Source organism: Vanessa tameamea, chromosome 13 (assembly GCF_037043105.1).
Source record: "Vanessa tameamea isolate UH-Manoa-2023 chromosome 13, ilVanTame1 primary haplotype, whole genome shotgun sequence".
In the NCBI taxonomy this organism is placed as follows: domain Eukaryota; kingdom Metazoa; phylum Arthropoda; class Insecta; order Lepidoptera; family Nymphalidae; genus Vanessa; species Vanessa tameamea.
This window is the reverse complement of record NC_087321.1, coordinates 9,611,248-9,629,918: the sequence shown is the minus strand read 5'-3', so window position 1 is coordinate 9,629,918 and position 18,671 is coordinate 9,611,248. Positions and strand designations below refer to the sequence as shown.

Below are 18,671 nucleotides of genomic sequence, written 5' to 3'. Positions count from 1 at the left end.
TTAGGAGGAATGTTAAATTAAAAATAGAATGTAGGTATTTTATTAGGAACTTACACAGTCAAAGATTTTCGTTTTCCCGCCATTTTTTTATTTTTAATTTACATAACCACTTAAAGGCAACAATCGTAAGTACTAATACAAACATGTTGACATTAACTTATAAAACAAAATTATAATATCTAGTAAACATTTATAAAAAACATCCTTAAAAATACTAATTTGACACATCGTATAAGTTTACTGTCGCTATTCTATTATGCATCTATGAGGATACAATAATATAAAGATTTGTATTGTATTTGTGTTAACGCAATTTAAACTAGTAAAAATGTTGAGCATACATTTAAGGATACGAATGAGGAAAAACGATACAAGTACATACATAACAAAAGGCTTCATTAAAAGTATGGTAAGATAAGAGAGCTGGTTTGTTTTTTGGCGCCAGAGGTTCAGAATTCAAGCGATTCAACGGGGAAATGCTATTTTTTAATTGTATATAGTTAAGGACTTAATGATAATAATTCTTATGTAAATAAATGTATGTATTTTAAGGTATTGAAAAAGTATATAACTAGCAGTAAATTAAGTAAAAACGTAACTAATAGCTTAGAATATTTTTATTTAAATCTATTAAAAAAAACATGAAAATAATATTAGGTCCCTACAACTATCCTTAAACATTTTATAATACACTGACAGGTGTTAAACGAACTGAGTTTGTTTCAATTAGGTCTAAAGTTTCAATGTCAAAATCAAAAGTCAAAACTTGGATCTTGCCAATGTGGTTGTGATTGTAATGTAAAATGTAAATAAAAACAGCTGTGATTTGTTATATATTAAATATTTATTTATTCTGACTGTAATTTTACATCAAGTTGTTTTTGAATTGTTGTCCAGTTACTACGAAATATAGAGATTAGTCGTAAGTAACACAATTACTCTAAATGATTTCTTATTTCTTGTAGGAATATTTGAAAGTATGAACTTTACTATGATTTTATAATTTATAATCTCATATTAGTTAATAATGTACAATATTTTGCGTAACAAATGCTTTATTTTAACAAATATTTTGATTTCGAATCCGATTTGTGTATTGACCTTGTTTAATAAATTGTTATGTCATGTTTTTTTGTGGTAAGTTGAACTTTCAGGAAATAAATAAAAAAGATAAAGTAATATTATTTAAAATTCTTGAAAATATATAAAGTAATATAATTTAAGAGTCTTGATTAATATTGAGATTTATTATATTTCACTCTAAATATGATAAAGTATCTATGTAGATATATCTGGTTAAATCTGGTGTTTATCATTTTATGCAAAGTCATTGAATATCATTATATTTCTTTTATATGACTAAGTGTGTATTGGTCACAATCCTTCTGTTTATTGGTTATCTGTAATTACTTTTTTCTTTGATCAATTCTTGTTAATACAAAAATTATAAAAAAAGTATGTTTTGAAGGGGGAATAAAAAAAACTACATTATATTTTACATTTATCTTTGTTTGGTAAACTTATAGCTAAGGGTATAAAAAAGTTTTACATAGCTCTTATACAAAATAGTCTGTTGAATGACCTTATCTCTTTTTTCAGGAAATTGTTTATCTAAGATATTAAAATTACTTCATGAATAAAAATATGATGATATTATTTATCCTTAACTTTTGCCGCTTTTAATCATTAGTTACTTCATAGATTGTAAATATTTTGTAACAACTATTTGCATATTTTATCCTAAACAATATCAGAGATACTCATAAAGTTATATGTATCTTTAAATAAATTTAATGAATTTCAAAAATATATGATTTATCAAATATTGGTAAAAATACATTTTAAAAAATGACCTAGCCGCCTTAATAACAAATAGTTTGCCTTAATAACTAAAGCTCTAAAATTGTATGGGATAAATTATGTTCGAATTGACACGCAATGTTTGCATGACAAATACAAATGATAACCTTGCAACATATATACTGATAATATTAAGAATTAACTGTTCTCAATGGCACGTTGAAATGACTAATTTATCAATATCTGTTTGATAACCTGATTTTAATAATCTTTTAATAAAATAACATGTAATATAACATGCCTTTTTTGTTATTGTTGTAAAAATTTATAATAGATAATATTTCATTATATAATTGTATTTAGTTGAGCCTTTTATTTATTTTAAAAAGTTATGTCATGACATGAATGCGAAATTTATGAATAAATTAATGGCAATAAAAAGTCACTAAGTTATAATAATATTCATATCTACATTGAAAAAACCTTTGTTATTGTTATTATTAAAAATATCTTGTGATGTAATTAACTCACATGTTGCATGTATTTAGGATAGGCATATTTATAATTTCAATAGAAAATAATCTAATAAGAAAATATGCTTTGTTCAAGCAGGCTCATACAAATATTTCTTCAATAGTTTTATTACATGCAAAGCTTACTTTTAGTTCAGAATGAATTTAATGATATAAATGTCTAATTTAATGGTTATACTACCAAGAAACTAAGTTGTTAAAGTTATGCTTTTCGACAAAATAATTTACATAGGTTTGTTGATTAAATACTAATAATAATAAATTTATAAATTGTGCATATAAATCAACACAATAGTAACTTCTATGCAATAGTACTTTTGGTCATCTGTTTCTGTATAATCTTTCATTGAATAATATGCCTTGATTATTAAATGGTAAATTAAAAATATTTGCAGAATTGTAGAAACAAATACCTTGCCCCAAGAAGGATTTGTTGACTTGGGATGGCAGAAATGTGTTGTTATAAGTTTATCATAGTTATATTTATCTGTAAGTACCTACTTAATTATGTGTTATTATTTTTATTTTTCTACTATTGTATATGTATTTGTTCTACAAACGCATTTATACATTGTACTTAAAAAAAATAAGTAAATAAAACAGAAATGTTTATAGGATTGGAAAGCATTAGGATATATAATATTATAAAAAAAAGTATTATGTTTTGTTTTCTTGTGTTTACTTAGAAACGAATTATTTTTTTTGCATCTTTTAAATAAAAACAAGTTTATTATCATTATCATACTACGTCGCTTGCGGTTGATAAGGTGGTTTTGCGCTCGACGCAATTCGCAAAACAAGTGTTTCCACAAACATTCCATACTCTTATATCGCGAGTGAGCGAGATAGCTGTCGTTTCGACGCCCTTACTTTAAATATTTCTTTCGTCTGGCCGCATGTCTTTAAGCGAATATGACGTTGTGACGTCATTCATAGTACGTAGCTCTCAGATAGAAGTGTTGTAGCTCGCATCATAGTCTTATCTGAGAGAAGCTGGTGGATATAAGGCGATAAAAATGGTCCGAGTACACTGTACTATATGATATCTAACTCGACGGAGGCGTGTTCGCGATAGTTTCCGGTTAAGTGGGTTTCATTTAATTGTATCTTAACCTTAATCGAAAGATAAATAATTTTATTCACTTAGAACGTACCGGTTAAAGAGTTATACCGTTTATTGTTATATTTTTTTTGAGAAGACATCGAAAATGGCTTTATACAGGTTTAAATTTTATTACTTAGTAAAGAAATTTATTTACTGCACGATAATATGCATGGTATATTAATCAACATTTTCTTGTTCGTATATTATTTTTCGTGAAGTGTGTAAGGATTAAATAAGGTAACTAATAGAAAAAATAAGGTAACATGTTTTTTTTCCTTATTCCATGTGAATGGTGTTTATTTAGTTCATGGTTAAGGCTGATGACGTTCGACACCTTCGGTAATACTAATCGTGAATAATATGCATGATATTATAAGTTGTAATTTACAAGGAAAATAATAGACAGTTTCATGACTTATATAAATAGGGTCTATAGCGTTAATACGAGTTAAGTATCATTAGAAGTAACAATGCTTGCTGCATGAAAAGTTTAACTCAGAATAATACACTTAGTAATAACTCAATTACGAAATACTAATAAATTAAAACGAAATAATTTCAATACAATTATTTGCAGCTTAAAAAGTAATCTCCAATTGGCAACATTGAAAACTCTCTCGCTGGTCTCCATAAGCGTAATGTCACCACAGCAAAGTGTCCAGGAGTTGTTCCGAGCAACTGATTGTATTTGTTTCGACGTTGACTCCACTGTCATCCAGGATGAAGGCATTGACGAACTCGCCAGGTTCTGTGGCAAGGGAGAGGAGGTGAAGAGATTGTGAGTACAACTTTCCTTATTATGCTAGCTGTTACTGTTTCTAGAGACTTCGAGGCGCATTAGTTTTATTCTCGAAGTATCCATGAATCGAATTTTAATTTAATTGTTAATGTAGTGTTTTATTTTTAAATAATTCTTTTATTCATAGTTACTGTTATTGTATTTAATGTATATTTAAAATTTAAATATAACCGAATAATTATTCATCACTAGAAATTTTAGACAGAAATATATTAAGTAAATGGTATAAGAATTTCGTTAATATCGTGATCAATTAATAATTTCAAAGTAATTCGGTGATTGTCTTCTAAATTGCTAGTTTTTAAGCTGGTAATTAATTTTTATAATCGTTTGTCCTGACTATCAACGCACAGCCAAAACTACTGACCCTCGAAAACTTAAATGTGGAATTTAGGTTTATTTTATTACCAAAGCATCCTCTAAGAAAATAATTTAGAAAGTTTAACTTTACTCTTACGATGTTAGGATGGGCAGCTAGTCACTTAGTATATTTTCTGAGGACGGTATATCGTATATTGCTAGGAATGCGATTATTACTAAGTTTCCCTTCCTACCCTGTTGTAAGGCTCGTACTACTGTCATCTCTGAACAACTAACAACAAACAATCTGTGCACAAATATAAGCTATCAATAAAGACTGCGTTCAGTCGATACAGTACGTGAATTTTAACTGAAGATCACGTTTACAAATCGAGGCATGCTCTACTGAGTTTTCACGAGTTGGCCCGTCTCGGTGGGTACCGCACACTCATTAGACATCCTACCGCTATACATAGATAATCAGTAATGTTGGGTTCCGTGCATATTGGTTATTCGATTTCACATGTAGGTACTTGTAGGGACGATAGTAATATAATAAATACTTTTAAAATAATAAATTCTCATCGGCTTAAACGATTTGAAAATAAATGACCTAGTAACAGTTACGCCTAACAACAATATCTTATCGTATCTTTTGATTATTTTAGTTGTATAATAAAAGTAAGCGTCAATCTTGTGACATATATACCCAAATATATCATTACATATACTTTATTCATTTTTTTATTTATTTAATATAATAAGGTACAGAAATAGCTAAGTATAGAAATTTGAGATGGGCCGATTGTGGATTGTACTGAATATGAAATTCGGCCGAATATTCGGTGAAAATAAAAAAATCGGCTGAAGTTCGCCCGAACTTTATTCCATTTCCAAATGTTTTCCAAATAACCCTGTATATTATATTATATACCGGAAAAATAAGTGTATAATATTTTTATCACGTTGTATGTTAAGATTTACTTGTTGCTAAAGACGTAGTTCCATTTTACAGTTATGCTAGATAGTATAGTATGACGTCCATTCATTTCAGTTAAAATAGTGTAAGTTGCATTTTATTTTAATTTTTTCTTGCACCGAATGTTCGATATTTAAAACGAATTTCGGCCCATCCCTAATAGAAGTGCCAAAATTAGTTTATTAGATAGTGTATAAATGTGTATAATTATATATGTTATACTATTAAATTTAATTATATATGAGATACATTTATACAAATTTTTACTAATATGTACACCTGATCGCTAGAAATACAACACGCGCCAAAATAGTGCCGATAACATAAATTATAAAACTAAATTACGTGTCATGTTAACAAGGACGTAGTATTTAATGATAATGATGTACAAATAATACCTAATTATTTTTCGTTACGTGAAATTATTGTCACTATGTAACTTTATAGATGAATATTTCTTTCTGAAAGTTTCGCCATGTCTGAAGGTGTTTCGTTAAATGGTCCGGACATTTTTCTCTGGTATCATTCCATTTGGTCCCTGTGTATTATTAAAATCTTTTTCATTAACAAATTAGTTTATAATATTTTCCCATAAGCTATCTCCATGCAAAGAATCCAATGCTTCAAGAGAGCAGGACAATTTAATAGACATTCTTTTGTATTTATTTGTAGTATTAGTGAGGACAGTTTTATCGGCTATGATGCGAACACTGTAATGTAAGTTTAATATTTATGCCGCTACCAAATTATAGGGGTTTTTTTCCGATCGGAACAAGAACAAACGAACAAGACCAACAAGAACCGGTTGTCTGAACAGGTTGACACTTTGCTCAGGCCAATATTTTTAAGCAGTGCCGAATTTTTAAGGTCGAAACGAAATCAAATGAAAGATTTGTATTTGTTGTTAATGTGACTTAACAATCAGGTTCTTTTTAACATTAATAGTCCCATTAATGGCAAAAATAATCTTCCTGGGATTTATTCTCTGTTGCCTTTAAATTCTTGCCCTGTATTTAATGTATACGTGTATGTTTACGGAAAGTTTTCGAAACAATTTTATTTTTGTCAAATTGACCACAGCAACGTTTAAAATATCGTATATATTTTATAGTTTTGTCACAGATAACAGGTTAACTATCACAATTTCAAAGTTTTATAATTCATAAATATTCACGATGCTTATCACAGACGAATAGATAGGTACGATAGGTACGAAACAATAATTTGATCATGACATTTCTTTTAGCGTAACCTTTACCTTGGCGGATATATAATCTGTATTTTACACACACGATTTCCGTCATTCTTTTTTTGTTTTTAATTTTAGAACTGCCGAGGCAATGGGTGGTAATATGACGTTCCAGGAAGCACTTAAAAAGAGGCTGGATATAATAAGACCTAATGTCAATCAGATTAAGGAATTCTTAGAAACTTTTCCCATCCATCTGACTCCTGGTATCACGTAAGTTTTTTTTTTTTTACTTCTTTAATGTAGAAAAGGAAAAAAAGAATCTGAGGGTAGATTATAAAAAAATTATCGTGTTTCTTAAAATCAATAATATCAAGATAAACGATTAGGTCTTGTTTCCTTAATAAAATATACACAGATAAATTGATAAGTGTAATCTGTTTGAAGACTATTTGTATCAACTTATATTAACAAGGGATCTTGAAGGTCATTAATTTGTCAATGAATACATTCAAAACTTACGTTCAAAACAAGAATAGATTTTCAACCAATCTCAAAAAAAGATTTTCTACGGTATTTGGAAATTTCCATGCAAGATTTGTAGATAACCGACAGTCGGAATATCGTCTATTCACAAATCTTTAAATCATACCATTGGTTCAAGATCTCGACCAATGTTATCATGTCAATTCAAGGTCAAAGCTTTTATTTGTCTTTAATCCTCTATTGGAATAGGCTATAGAACCACTAACAATCAAATATGTCTTGATATAAGACCTCCGTGGTCGAGTAGTGTGTACACCGGTTTTCATGGGTACGCAACTCCGAGGTCCCGGGTTCGATTCCCGGCCGAGTCGATGTAGAAAAAGTTCATTAGTTTTCTATGTTGTCTTGGGTTTGGGTTTTTGTGGTACCGTCGTTACTTCTGATTTTCCCTAACATAAGTGCTTTAGCTACTTACATTGGGATCAGAGTAATGTATGTGATGTTGTCCAATATTAAAAAAAAAAAAAGAAATAAGTCCACCTGCCTAGCTTTTTCTACCAAACTTCTATTCAATTTCTACGATACCCGTATCAAAGTTCTGCAAAGATTGACCGCAATATGTCAACAATCATACATGATTACCAAATATTGAGTACGTTCAAGTAAATAATATGCAAATGAACCGGTTATGTCCGCTTCGTTGGCTATCATTGTTTGACCCGACCGATTTCAAAGTGTAAATATAGAGTGATAGAAATTCCAGATATGTCTTTGTATGAATTTAAAGAAGGTTTCGAAAAAGGAGGTCATATTTGTAATCGACCTAATTAAAACAGATGCACAAGTAATGATTAATCGTAATACTAAGATGTTGCAATTGAAGCGTTTTCTACGCAACTTTATATTAAACTAATAGGGTCTACTTTAACTGTGCGATTTAAATTAATATCCGTATATTATGTGCCGAGTTAGCACAGTGGCTGGAATGCATATTTCGTAATCAAATACTACGGATTCTAATCCTCGCAAGCGACACTGAGATTTCATATGTTTAATGTGTGTTATGTGAATGCTTAAGATCCAAATAAGCAATACATTTTTATCGAAGCTTCTGATGACTGATGGATAAAACTAACTCGTCGTTTTCAGTGAATTAGTAAAAATGTTACACGAGCGTGGAGTTGACGTTTACCTGGTCTCCGGAGGTTTCAGAAGTTTAATAGAACCGGTGGCTGTCAAACTGGGCATCCCTATATCAAACGTCTACGCTAATAGACTTAAATTCTTCTTTAATGGTAAGTTAAATTTCAACAAATTATCAAGTTTATTTATGAAGTAGTAAGAGTTTCATCAATTTTTGTCGTGTTTAGTTAATTAAGTTTATACTTGCTGTTCTTTCGAATAGGAAGTTTCTCGCGTAAGAAAGAGATAGAAATATTTGTTGTATCACCCATACTAATGTTAAAAAAGCTAAGCTTTGTTTGTGTGTTTGTTGGTAAAGACTATAACTTCGCGTTAGTACACACGCATACAGTAACAATCTCGTAAGTCGCGACAAGCAGGTAAGTATGAGTGTTAATATGTTGAATAAAAAGTAATTATTTGTATTACGTTTATTACAATTCACAACTATTAACTTCTAAATTTATCTTCTTCTATTCTTCTTTGAGCAGATACGTGTTCTTGCGTATTACTTTTGTGTGTGTTGCCATATCTAAATTCAATAATAATTTAAAATATATTATGATACACCGAAAATTACTCGAAGGTTGTATATACAGTAGTTATAAAGGCAAACTTAGCTATGATGAAATATAAGCAACGAATAAATAACAATGAGTTTAATTATAAATGTTTTATATGATATCATAAACAAAAGCATAATTTCCATGTTGATAAACAGCGGGGCACGCCTCCAGAGAATGAGGTCGTTGTGTTATCATTCAGTATCGGTGAAGCACTAAGTAGCATTGAGCTGGAGCGTGCTTCGAAACGTTGACCCTTACATCATATACAAATAAAGCACACAATTTACAAAAAAAATTTAACGTATATTATTATACAGATCTTAAGTCATATGTTAGGTTTTGGTTCGAGGTGTACCCCAATTACAATGTTTTGAATTTTTATAAATAACACAATTATATATATATATTTTTTTAGACATTTTTTTATTTGAAGAGCACTTAGAATACCGTTGATAAGATAGCTATCAATGTCATTACGCATGCTCGATATGTGCAAAATATTTATTGATTTAAAAATAGTATGAAATATTTGATTATAAAAAGTGGAACGCCACTGTTCTGATGTGCTTAATTTGTGTTAATAAATCATCTCGTGCTCGGCGGGGAAGGAAAATATCGTGAAGAAATTCACGTGCACAATTCCACCAGATGTGTATCTACAAACTTGTATTGGAGCAAGTGAAATGTCCCACGTGTACAGTTGCATAGTAAATGTACTAGCTGTTACTTATGGTGGCAGCGCTTTGTACGAGTCCGGTTGGGCCCCACCCACTCGTCACGTATTCTACGACCAAGCAGCAAGCACTTAGTATTGTTGTGTTCTGGTTTGTAGGGTGAGTGAGCCAGTGTACAGGCACTAGGTGTATAAAATCTTAGTACGCAAAGTCGGTAGCCGTATGTGCCAGTGCGCCTACCTATAACATAGAAAAAAACTTAGACTCTTTTATTAATAACTTATGCCAATGGTTTATAAGGATTGATATATTTATTTATTTTTAAAGTGGTTATTTTAATATATTACTTTAATGCAGATATTTTTATTCGTTCGATCACATGTATGTTTTGAAACTAACATTCAATTGTTTGTGAAAATTGTTTTTGTCACTATAAAGTATCAAAACATGTTATTTATCCTTATTTAAACAATTATATATAAAAATATTTCTTGATAACGATTTGATAATATAAATATTACGATTGTTTTTTAAAGGAGTTTTCCTATTTTTTCTTTTCAATTTTAGATATCATTAATGTAACTTCAATTGCACTCATATAATTCTATTATCTAGTATCTAGGTCGGTTTTATCATATTTGTGTGTTAATTTATCAATTTAGTTTAGTTTTGATTGTATATTCACTTTAAAATGACATGCTCTTTATCTGATAAGAAAATCATATGTTGATAATGAACGCAAGGTGAATAAACTTTGATGATTTTAGTGCATACTGCTTAAGTGTTTGTAATAAGTTATTGATATTAGTTACTATTGATAGAGATCGACGTATCATGTTTTGTTTTCTGATATGCTACGCGTGACCTTGGAGGAAACTGTTTGCTCGATTGAATTACTTTTTTAAATAAAAATAACGGCGAGTTACTCCTTAAATGCGAAAGCAACGTAAAGTAAGTAAGTGTGTTGAAACCCAAGGAAAGATTGGCTATTTTGTTATGCCTAAACCTTAACCAAGAGCGCAACCGCAGGCGACAACTATTAGTTTATAGAAAGCAATTTTTTACCACAAGTCTTAAAGCGACTAGTTAACTTAAAAGGTGTTACCTATTTTTTTGTCCTGTTTTGTAACCCCTGCCCGATAGAAGTAATCGTTTTGCTGTCAAGTATTCGTATTAAGGTAGCAGCGTGGAATTCGATTAGAAATTACTACACCATTGCATCGGAAATCACGCAAAACCGTTGCCTCAACGCTTGATCTTACTCCGGTCGTGTCGAATTGCGTTTCCAATATTTTAAGAGAATCAACTTTATTATTATTTAAATTGCTCTAAGAACACAAGTAAATTCCACATATTTTCCTCTTCTATTATATAAAGGGATTCCCTAAATGTAATATTCCTCATTGATTTAATAATAACATATTACACGACTGAGAGAACACAAACTTATTTTCCGTAATGATGTATTTTTTATTTATTCACAAGCTTACTTTATCGTTAATATAATATTTTTTGTTTGTACGGAGATATTTTATTTTGAATGACTACTTCGTTGGTCTTTTGGTTAGCTTATAAGGCCGGTGGTCTCGTGATTCTGTGTTAAAATCTTGCCATTAAAAAGTTATTAGGTTTTTCTTAATAGAAATTCGGTAACAGCTCCGATTGATCCGACTTAACAGTGATTTAATTTCCGTGCCTCAGAAAACAAGTAAAGCAGTTGGTCATTCGCTCGAACTCTCTGTTCGTGTCGTGATTGTCGTACCGTCGGACTATGAGGAAGAGAGAAAAGAAATTGCACTTGTTGTTTTTTTTAAAACATTTGTGCACAATATCTCCTGCGCAGTTTGCTAGTCTCCGTTGAAAATGTTGATGGAGACATTATTGATTATTTAATTTTTTTTAACCAAATTTTTCTCATCTAACAAATATATATAAGTTGCATACGTTAATGATATATAAGGTCACAGATATTATTAATTGCTTCTAATTTAAATTATAGTTTGTTTCAGATTTACATATTAAATATTTTGATCGTACGTTATGTAATAATATTTTTGTAAATGAATGGGTTTATGTGTGTGTGTGTGTGGTTTGGTATAGTTTTTGGAGTTGATTGACGATTAGTGAGAATTTATATCGGGTATCGTTTATTGTTATTGTTAATCGTAGAATAATTATATATATTACTTACAATTAGTCATCGTGAAATTTTGCATTTATAACTTAATTTTTTTTTCAATCATTAAATGTATTTTTACCTCTCGAAACATTCTTAAAACTTGAGTCACTATCCAACAGTTAACTCAACCGTGTGTAATCTGACATTTATAGTTCCAATGATATCATTCAGTTATATAAGTAATCGATGTTATATTAGCATTTGACCCATCTAGTTTACATGTGTAATTGTTAATTATTGTTAGATTTTTTAACAAATAATCTGTGGCGGATACGCGCTCAACAAGTATTTTTCATAATAATTTATACATTTAACGAAACTAGTTATCCGATGGAATTAAGAGTTTATTTAAAAACCGAGTAGTTAAGGAATTAAGTCCTGAATTGTGTTTTAATAAAACACTTTAAAACTGAATGAAAAGAAAAATATAATACGAAACAAAATGCATGCAGAATGTTACAGATAATAATAAATTAATAATATATATTGTTTATTTTCGAGCCTCGCGTCGTTTTATTAATAACTTGTTTAATTAAAATAATTGATAATTTAATACGTAACAGACCCCACGGGATTGACATACGACCTGACTAATGCAATACACTCAGACCATTTCTCGACGACGTGTTTACTGTCACCGAGAGAGATAAATTCAAAAAACGTTCAATTGAAAATTATCCTTAATCTTAGGTAATAAGATTGTGATTCCGTTGACGTGTTATATAATAGATTACAAAAAGAATTAAACCGTATTGGTTTAGCAATATAGCTGATTTTCATTTGTTTGATGAATCAGTTTGTCAGAAAAATAATAGTTCGTTATCGCGCACGCAATCAGTGCGTGCTCATTGAGACGTTCTTTACGCAAATGGGAAGTGGGCCACGGATTGCGTCTTGTTTTTGCATGCATTATTTTAAAAATAGAATCGTATTATATAGAAGTATTTTGTTTTTGCAATACCTTACATTGTCAGTACGCTTTTACAACAAATCATAAGAGATAGATAATGTATTGATTTCAAATTTATTTTTATCGAATATTGATAGCGGCGTGCCCTTTGTACAATTTAGTATTTATTTTTATCAAATTATTTTAATGCAAAGAAATTCTCAGCTGTGGTCGGGATATCTTATGGTCCCATAAGATATCAATGATGTAGGTACGAATTTGTAAACATACAGACGAAAATGGATTTTAAAATTCGAAATATTTTTCTCTGCAGGCGAATATGCTGGTTTCGATGAGAACGAGCCAACATCAAGGTCTGGTGGTAAGGGTATGGTGATCAGACGGCTGAAGGAACAACACGGCTACCAGCGGCTGATCATGATCGGCGACGGAGCCACTGACGCCGAAGCGAGTCCACCCGCCGATGCATTTATAGGTAATTTATTATCACTAATCAAAACGTAAATGTACATTTCAAATGTTTACATAAAATCCAGTCTCTCTTTAATGGTAATGTCGTTAAATACACTCGCTGCCACACTGCTGTTCTAAACGTTACCAAACATTTATTAGTAAAGTTTATAAATTTTGTGTATAAAGCAAATATTATAAAATATTTTCATGCTATATAATGAATGTTAATAAAAAAAAAAATTGCAATTTCAATATTGGTCTTCTGTGTAGCAAAGAGATATCTTTCAAATTAAACTTAGGATGAATTCAAAGCTGGGTGAAAACTTTGGTCGGGCTGATATTTTTTTTATCAGTAGCAGTTCAATACTTAAAAGTTAACTTAATCTTTAATCATTGAATGTGTTTAGGTTCTTATGTTTAACAAATTAGTGGTAACTTTGTTAATGTTCCATTTGTGTTGTTATCAAGGTTTAAAATAATGCTTGGTTCCCTTGCAAAATAAAGTAATGTTATACCATCTTAACACAGCGAGGAAGTATAGTGTATCCTTTAATTTGCTCATACTCGTATACTATAGGCACTATACTAGGTTCGAAGAACATCGTCATTGTAATATTAATTATTGTTTAAGGTTTTGGCGGTAACGTAGTAAGAGAAGAGGTGAAGAAGAGATCTGCCTGGTACATCACAAGCTTCCAGGAACTAATTTCTTATCTAGCTATCCAGACTAAATGAACGGCACGTATAGAATAAATAAATGTTTAGGGAAAATCGACTTTATCACACTGATATAAAGATCAAATATTGCATGACAAACCGGTACAAAAGATTGACTCAATCATATGACAATAGAAATAAAGATTAAATTTCTTTAACATTAATAAAAATGTCAACCGCAATTTTTATAGGAAAATTGAACCTTAAGTTATTGGACTAAGTCGCAATTTGAATGCATTTACAAATAGAACTTTATTTTGTTATCGGTACTTTGAGTACAAGTTTTAGTATTTTGAGGACTTGGTCCCGAGTTAAGGTGCTTGAAATAATTGTCGTTATAGCTTTTTATGTGTAAAAATAATTGGATTATGTCGTGACTCGTGTTCTAGCTCAGAGAAACAATAATGAAAATTATTAAGATTTAAAAGAGAAAATCATTTTTAAAGTAACCCCGTTACATAATGTTTTGATTAGATTTTTTTTTTAATTTCATATTCTTGATATTCTCCTTTACATTAACAGCCTATAAATTTCCCACTGCTGGGCTAAGGCTTCCTATCTCTTTGAGAAGAAGGTTTTTGGAGCATAATCCACCACGTTGGTGGAATACACATGTGGCAGAATTTTGTTGAAATTAGACACATGCAGGTTTCCTGACGATGTTTTGATTCATCTCACCTCCTCGCCTCCTATATATTGTATTACATTCTCCTTTAAATCTTGGTAATTTTTTCACAACATTGTCTAATTGTATTTGTAAATAAAATTATTGAATAATTCAGTTTTTTTATGTTGTCTAGGTAATTGTTAGTACAATTTTTAATTAATAGATACTTTACGGTATTAAATTTTATTATAAGTTATATGAGGCAATGACCTCAACAAATGATATATATGTAGCTTTTTGTACTATCAAAAATGGCTGTGTACTTCCTAATATAAGAAATAAATCTATAAAATTCATATGCATATTATGTTTGTTTAATTAAATATACATATATTTATTTGAGTATGATTTGTGTTTCCTTTTAGTGTAATGCAAGATTTTAACCGACTTCTTTGATAGGTGGTAATATGTTTAACGCGGGTGTTTTTCTTTTTCATATATGGTTAGCGTTTCCGGCTAGAGCGATTTGGATAGTTCAAAGTTTATTCTATTGCGGTCGGTCCCCAGGTGATCTCTAATTTTTTTATTCGTTTCGACGAGCAAATTCCGTTTTTCAGGAAATTTAAAATGCTTAGTATGCTGTCTTTAACATAATTATATTTTTTTTAACATGAAGGTAGACGGAAGGTTTACGTGATAGTAAGTGCCCACAAAAATTGGCGTTGTATGAAATATGAACCATTACTTACATTTTCAATGTGCCAACAACCTTAGGAACTAAGTTGTTATGTCCCTTGTGTCTATAGTTACACTGGCTCACTTGAAATAATGTCTGATTAGTGGTTGGTACGTGATTATTAAATACACTCACTCAATCTTTTGATTTCGTATCTGAGCAATCGGATTTAATAGGTTGATGTAAATCGAAAGAGATATCCTGGGGCTCCAGTTACTGGGGGTGGGGTCTCTCAAAGATTTATTCTTGGTCCATTTTTCTTCCTCGTTTATATAAATGACCAGCCACATATTTCAAGTAATAATATAGCGATAGAATTGTTTGCTGATGTGACTTTTTTAATTTTAAAATATAAAGTCGTCTTTCAATATGTAACGATGTGAACAATGCTCTAAGTTCAAATGGGGCCCCCATATAAATAGATTCGCGACTAGACTAAAGCTCAGCAGCCTACGCGGTTAAAGAAGCAACAAATAGACAATTGATTGATTTAAATAGACTATTGACACGGCTCGCCTAGACTTATAGATATATCCACAGTATAATGTCTTATGGCTCTTTTCTGGGTTAATGTAGGTAAATATTAATACCATTTTTATATTGCAGAAGAGGGATATTCATGCAATCTATAACCGGGGCCTAAAAGATATAATAAAAGGTAAATAAAAAAAAAAAAAATTAATGATTGTCGCTTCTTAATTCTTTTTTAATAATGTTATTTATGTATGCAAAACCATAAATGACTTTTCTGAAATTTTGAATCATATACTATTAATACATAGTTCAATGAAATGTTACATTTCACCTTGCGTTTCTCAGAAGACGCAATTTTATTTTAGGGATGTGTGGTGTCAGTAGAAGGTTAACCCCAAGTTTATCGGGTTGGGAACTTTGTCCCGCGGCAGCCATCTTAGAAAAATGGGTGCAAACGCCTTTTTACTATATCTCTGTAACTACTGAGGTTACAGAAAATTTTTAAAGACAAATGTAGCAAATCGCTTTGTCAACAATTATGTTTATATTAATTTTCACTGTGAAATCAAAAATAATGAAGTTATAAGCAAAGTGTTAAAATATCTTCAATAATTTTTTTTTATTCTTCATAACTTTTTTTTTCATTTTACAAAAAAATTACATCAAATATACTCTGTAGAGGATCTCTTGATGTATATTTTCCTCTACAATTACTTGCTTTATTTTTAATTTTATCGATTTTAGCGTCTAATAATAACAATTAATTTTTTTACATAAGTTTATGTTTTTAAGCATACTGTTTTTCACATTTTTTGCAACATTCCTATAATGCATGGAAAATGTATTTTGACTATCAATAAGCAAGTGTAACGCGTTCTATATTGAATAGAGATTTTTGACTTTGAATTCGTTAACTATGAAACAGACGGGCTTGCACAAAGCCCAAGCTTTGTGCAAGGTCTTGGTAGGCCACGTAAATAACGTGTCACCTGACTATGATGATGATTTATACAACCTTATATTTATAAAGTCATTACATATAACATTTATATATAATATTTATACTATAATTATAATATAAATCATTTTACGTAATTACATTACATATTTTACATAATTACATGTATATATAATATTTATACTATAATTATAAATAAATTAAAAAATTAAAAAATTAAATTTGTATCAAGTTTAGGTACCTTTGAAATTATAAAAAATATAGTAGGAACCAGAATAAGTGATCACCTTTTGAAAGTAAATTTTTATGCTTTTCGACTCCTTAGCGCGCTCAAAGGAACCCTTGATGGGAATAGTGAACCTCCATTTCCCCAACAGCAGGTGATCAGTATACCTGGCAGTAATATGGAGTTTGCTACTATACCGTAAGTCTGCCGATCACTGGCTCTTAGACTATAGACACGTACCTATTATGAATTCTTTTAAGATGAGTGGGTGGTACTACATAGACGGGCTTCTACAAACCTCTACCATTAACTACTTGGTCCACGCTTTCCTCGCTAGTGCATGCCATAGTGCTCTCTACCTGAAACAGGACACGTAAGATCCCTACCTCAAGCATCCACGACCGCAGCTAGACATTACCGAGGATTAACTAAAAGCATGCTCAATAAATAGCATGTATCACGTTAACGCATTTGCTTAATTTTTTCTTCAGGCGTTACATGTAATTTAGGATTTTATTTGATTCTGTTTAATTTATGTTAGTAATATAATGATTTAATATTATTGTACTTATTTTTTTTATACAATGGAAGTATTTAAAATGATAAAGCATGGTTTTTGATAACGCTAGGCCTAGCTGGTTTCACGTTTTGTTATAGAATTGGAAAATCACTTATTTATCTAGGAAATGAGTCTTCGAAGTTAAATTAAATAGAAAGGTACGGCCGATTCGAAATGTATATTTTCACTGGAAGAGCCTATGAGGAACTTCGTCAAACTCTTTAATTTAAGGCAAACATAAGACTGTAATTACTGTGTATACGACAGCTGGTCTACAATTGAATTACCTAATTTAAGTAATCTAAATAAAAAAGTATACCTAAGTGTCACTTTAAAACAATAGCGATACGCAAATAAATTAGCGTTGATTGAAATGAAATGAGTCAACTTATTTCAGTATATAAAATATCACTTTCTCTATATCAAAAGTTAATTTTATATTTTTTGTGAAAATTATAATATAATTTAGACATTTGTCTTTTTGTAAATAACTTTATTTATTTAAAGTATTAATAAAATAATGAACGATTTTCAAGTATAATAACTAGTGTAAGTATGGCCTTTGATTTGTTTTATAAAAATCATTGTATTTTTCATATTTATTTTTAGAGTGACGTTCAACATATTATATAAAGTTTCATTCACTAATAAAATTTTTAATGTCAAAGTCCATTTAGTGTTTTGCGTGCGCCGTGCCGCTCTATTGCGAGTTTCAGATTCTCAGAACATATTCAGATTCCTTATACTATTCACTTTATAGAAATTTAATTAAATGTTATCAATTAAAGTATCTAGCAGCTGGTCAATTCATCTGCGAAGTTAGGTAGCGTTTGTTAAAAGGTCAAGCTTAACAATTTAATGGCAGCCGTGGTTGATAGAATGTTCGATTACATCTGACCTTTACACCAAGGGGTCGAGCAGGCACGAGCCAAGTCTATAATAGATACCACCTGAACACACAATGTATACTGAAATTATTAAGGAGTGTGTTTGCTGTTTTATTAAAATGAACTTAGCTCTTGTTTATTTCAATCGTGTTTTTTTTTATAAATAATTACTGAAACTTTAAGAACATAAATTAGAATTATACACAACATAGTTATACACTTAAAAAATACGTTTATTTAAAAAACGTAATTGTTTAAGTTACTACTTATAATAATATAATAGTTTTCAAAGTATTGTAATAAATAAAAAACATTTTCACTGAAATGTAGAGCTTAAAAAAAAAGTGCCGTT

At 30.1% G+C, this 18,671-nt stretch overlaps 1 protein-coding gene across 4 annotated transcripts; it reads left to right on the top strand.

Annotated features, from left to right (window-relative positions):
* The first annotated feature begins 761 nt into the window (after positions 1-761).
* Positions 762-14,841, top strand: LOC113403459 (phosphoserine phosphatase). 4 transcript variants are annotated; one of them, XM_026644009.2, is made up of 6 exons: positions 762-922; positions 4,016-4,216; positions 6,844-6,978; positions 8,341-8,486; positions 13,016-13,177; positions 13,787-14,841. In XM_026644009.2, exons 2-6 carry the CDS (start codon positions 4,077-4,079, stop codon positions 13,888-13,890), a joined length of 687 nt encoding a protein of 228 aa, XP_026499794.1. In that variant the 5' UTR covers positions 762-922; positions 4,016-4,076; the 3' UTR covers positions 13,891-14,841. The 4 variants fall into 4 exon arrangements, with proteins under 4 accessions (XP_026499794.1, XP_026499793.1, XP_026499795.1 ...); XM_026644008.2 differs by lacking the exon at positions 762-922 and adding an exon at positions 3,262-3,419; XM_026644010.2 differs by lacking the exon at positions 762-922 and adding an exon at positions 3,283-3,414.
* The last annotated feature ends 3,830 nt before the right edge of the window (positions 14,842-18,671 follow it).

Excerpts from the sequence above, each read along its gene's own strand:
- LOC113403459 (XM_026644007.2), top strand. Across the intron at positions 4,217-6,843 it reads GGAGAGGAGGTGAAGAGATT|AACTGCCGAGGCAATGGGTG; the intron begins GTGAGTACAACT and ends TTTTAATTTTAG. Across the intron at positions 6,979-8,340 it reads CATCTGACTCCTGGTATCAC|TGAATTAGTAAAAATGTTAC; the intron begins GTAAGTTTTTTT and ends CGTCGTTTTCAG.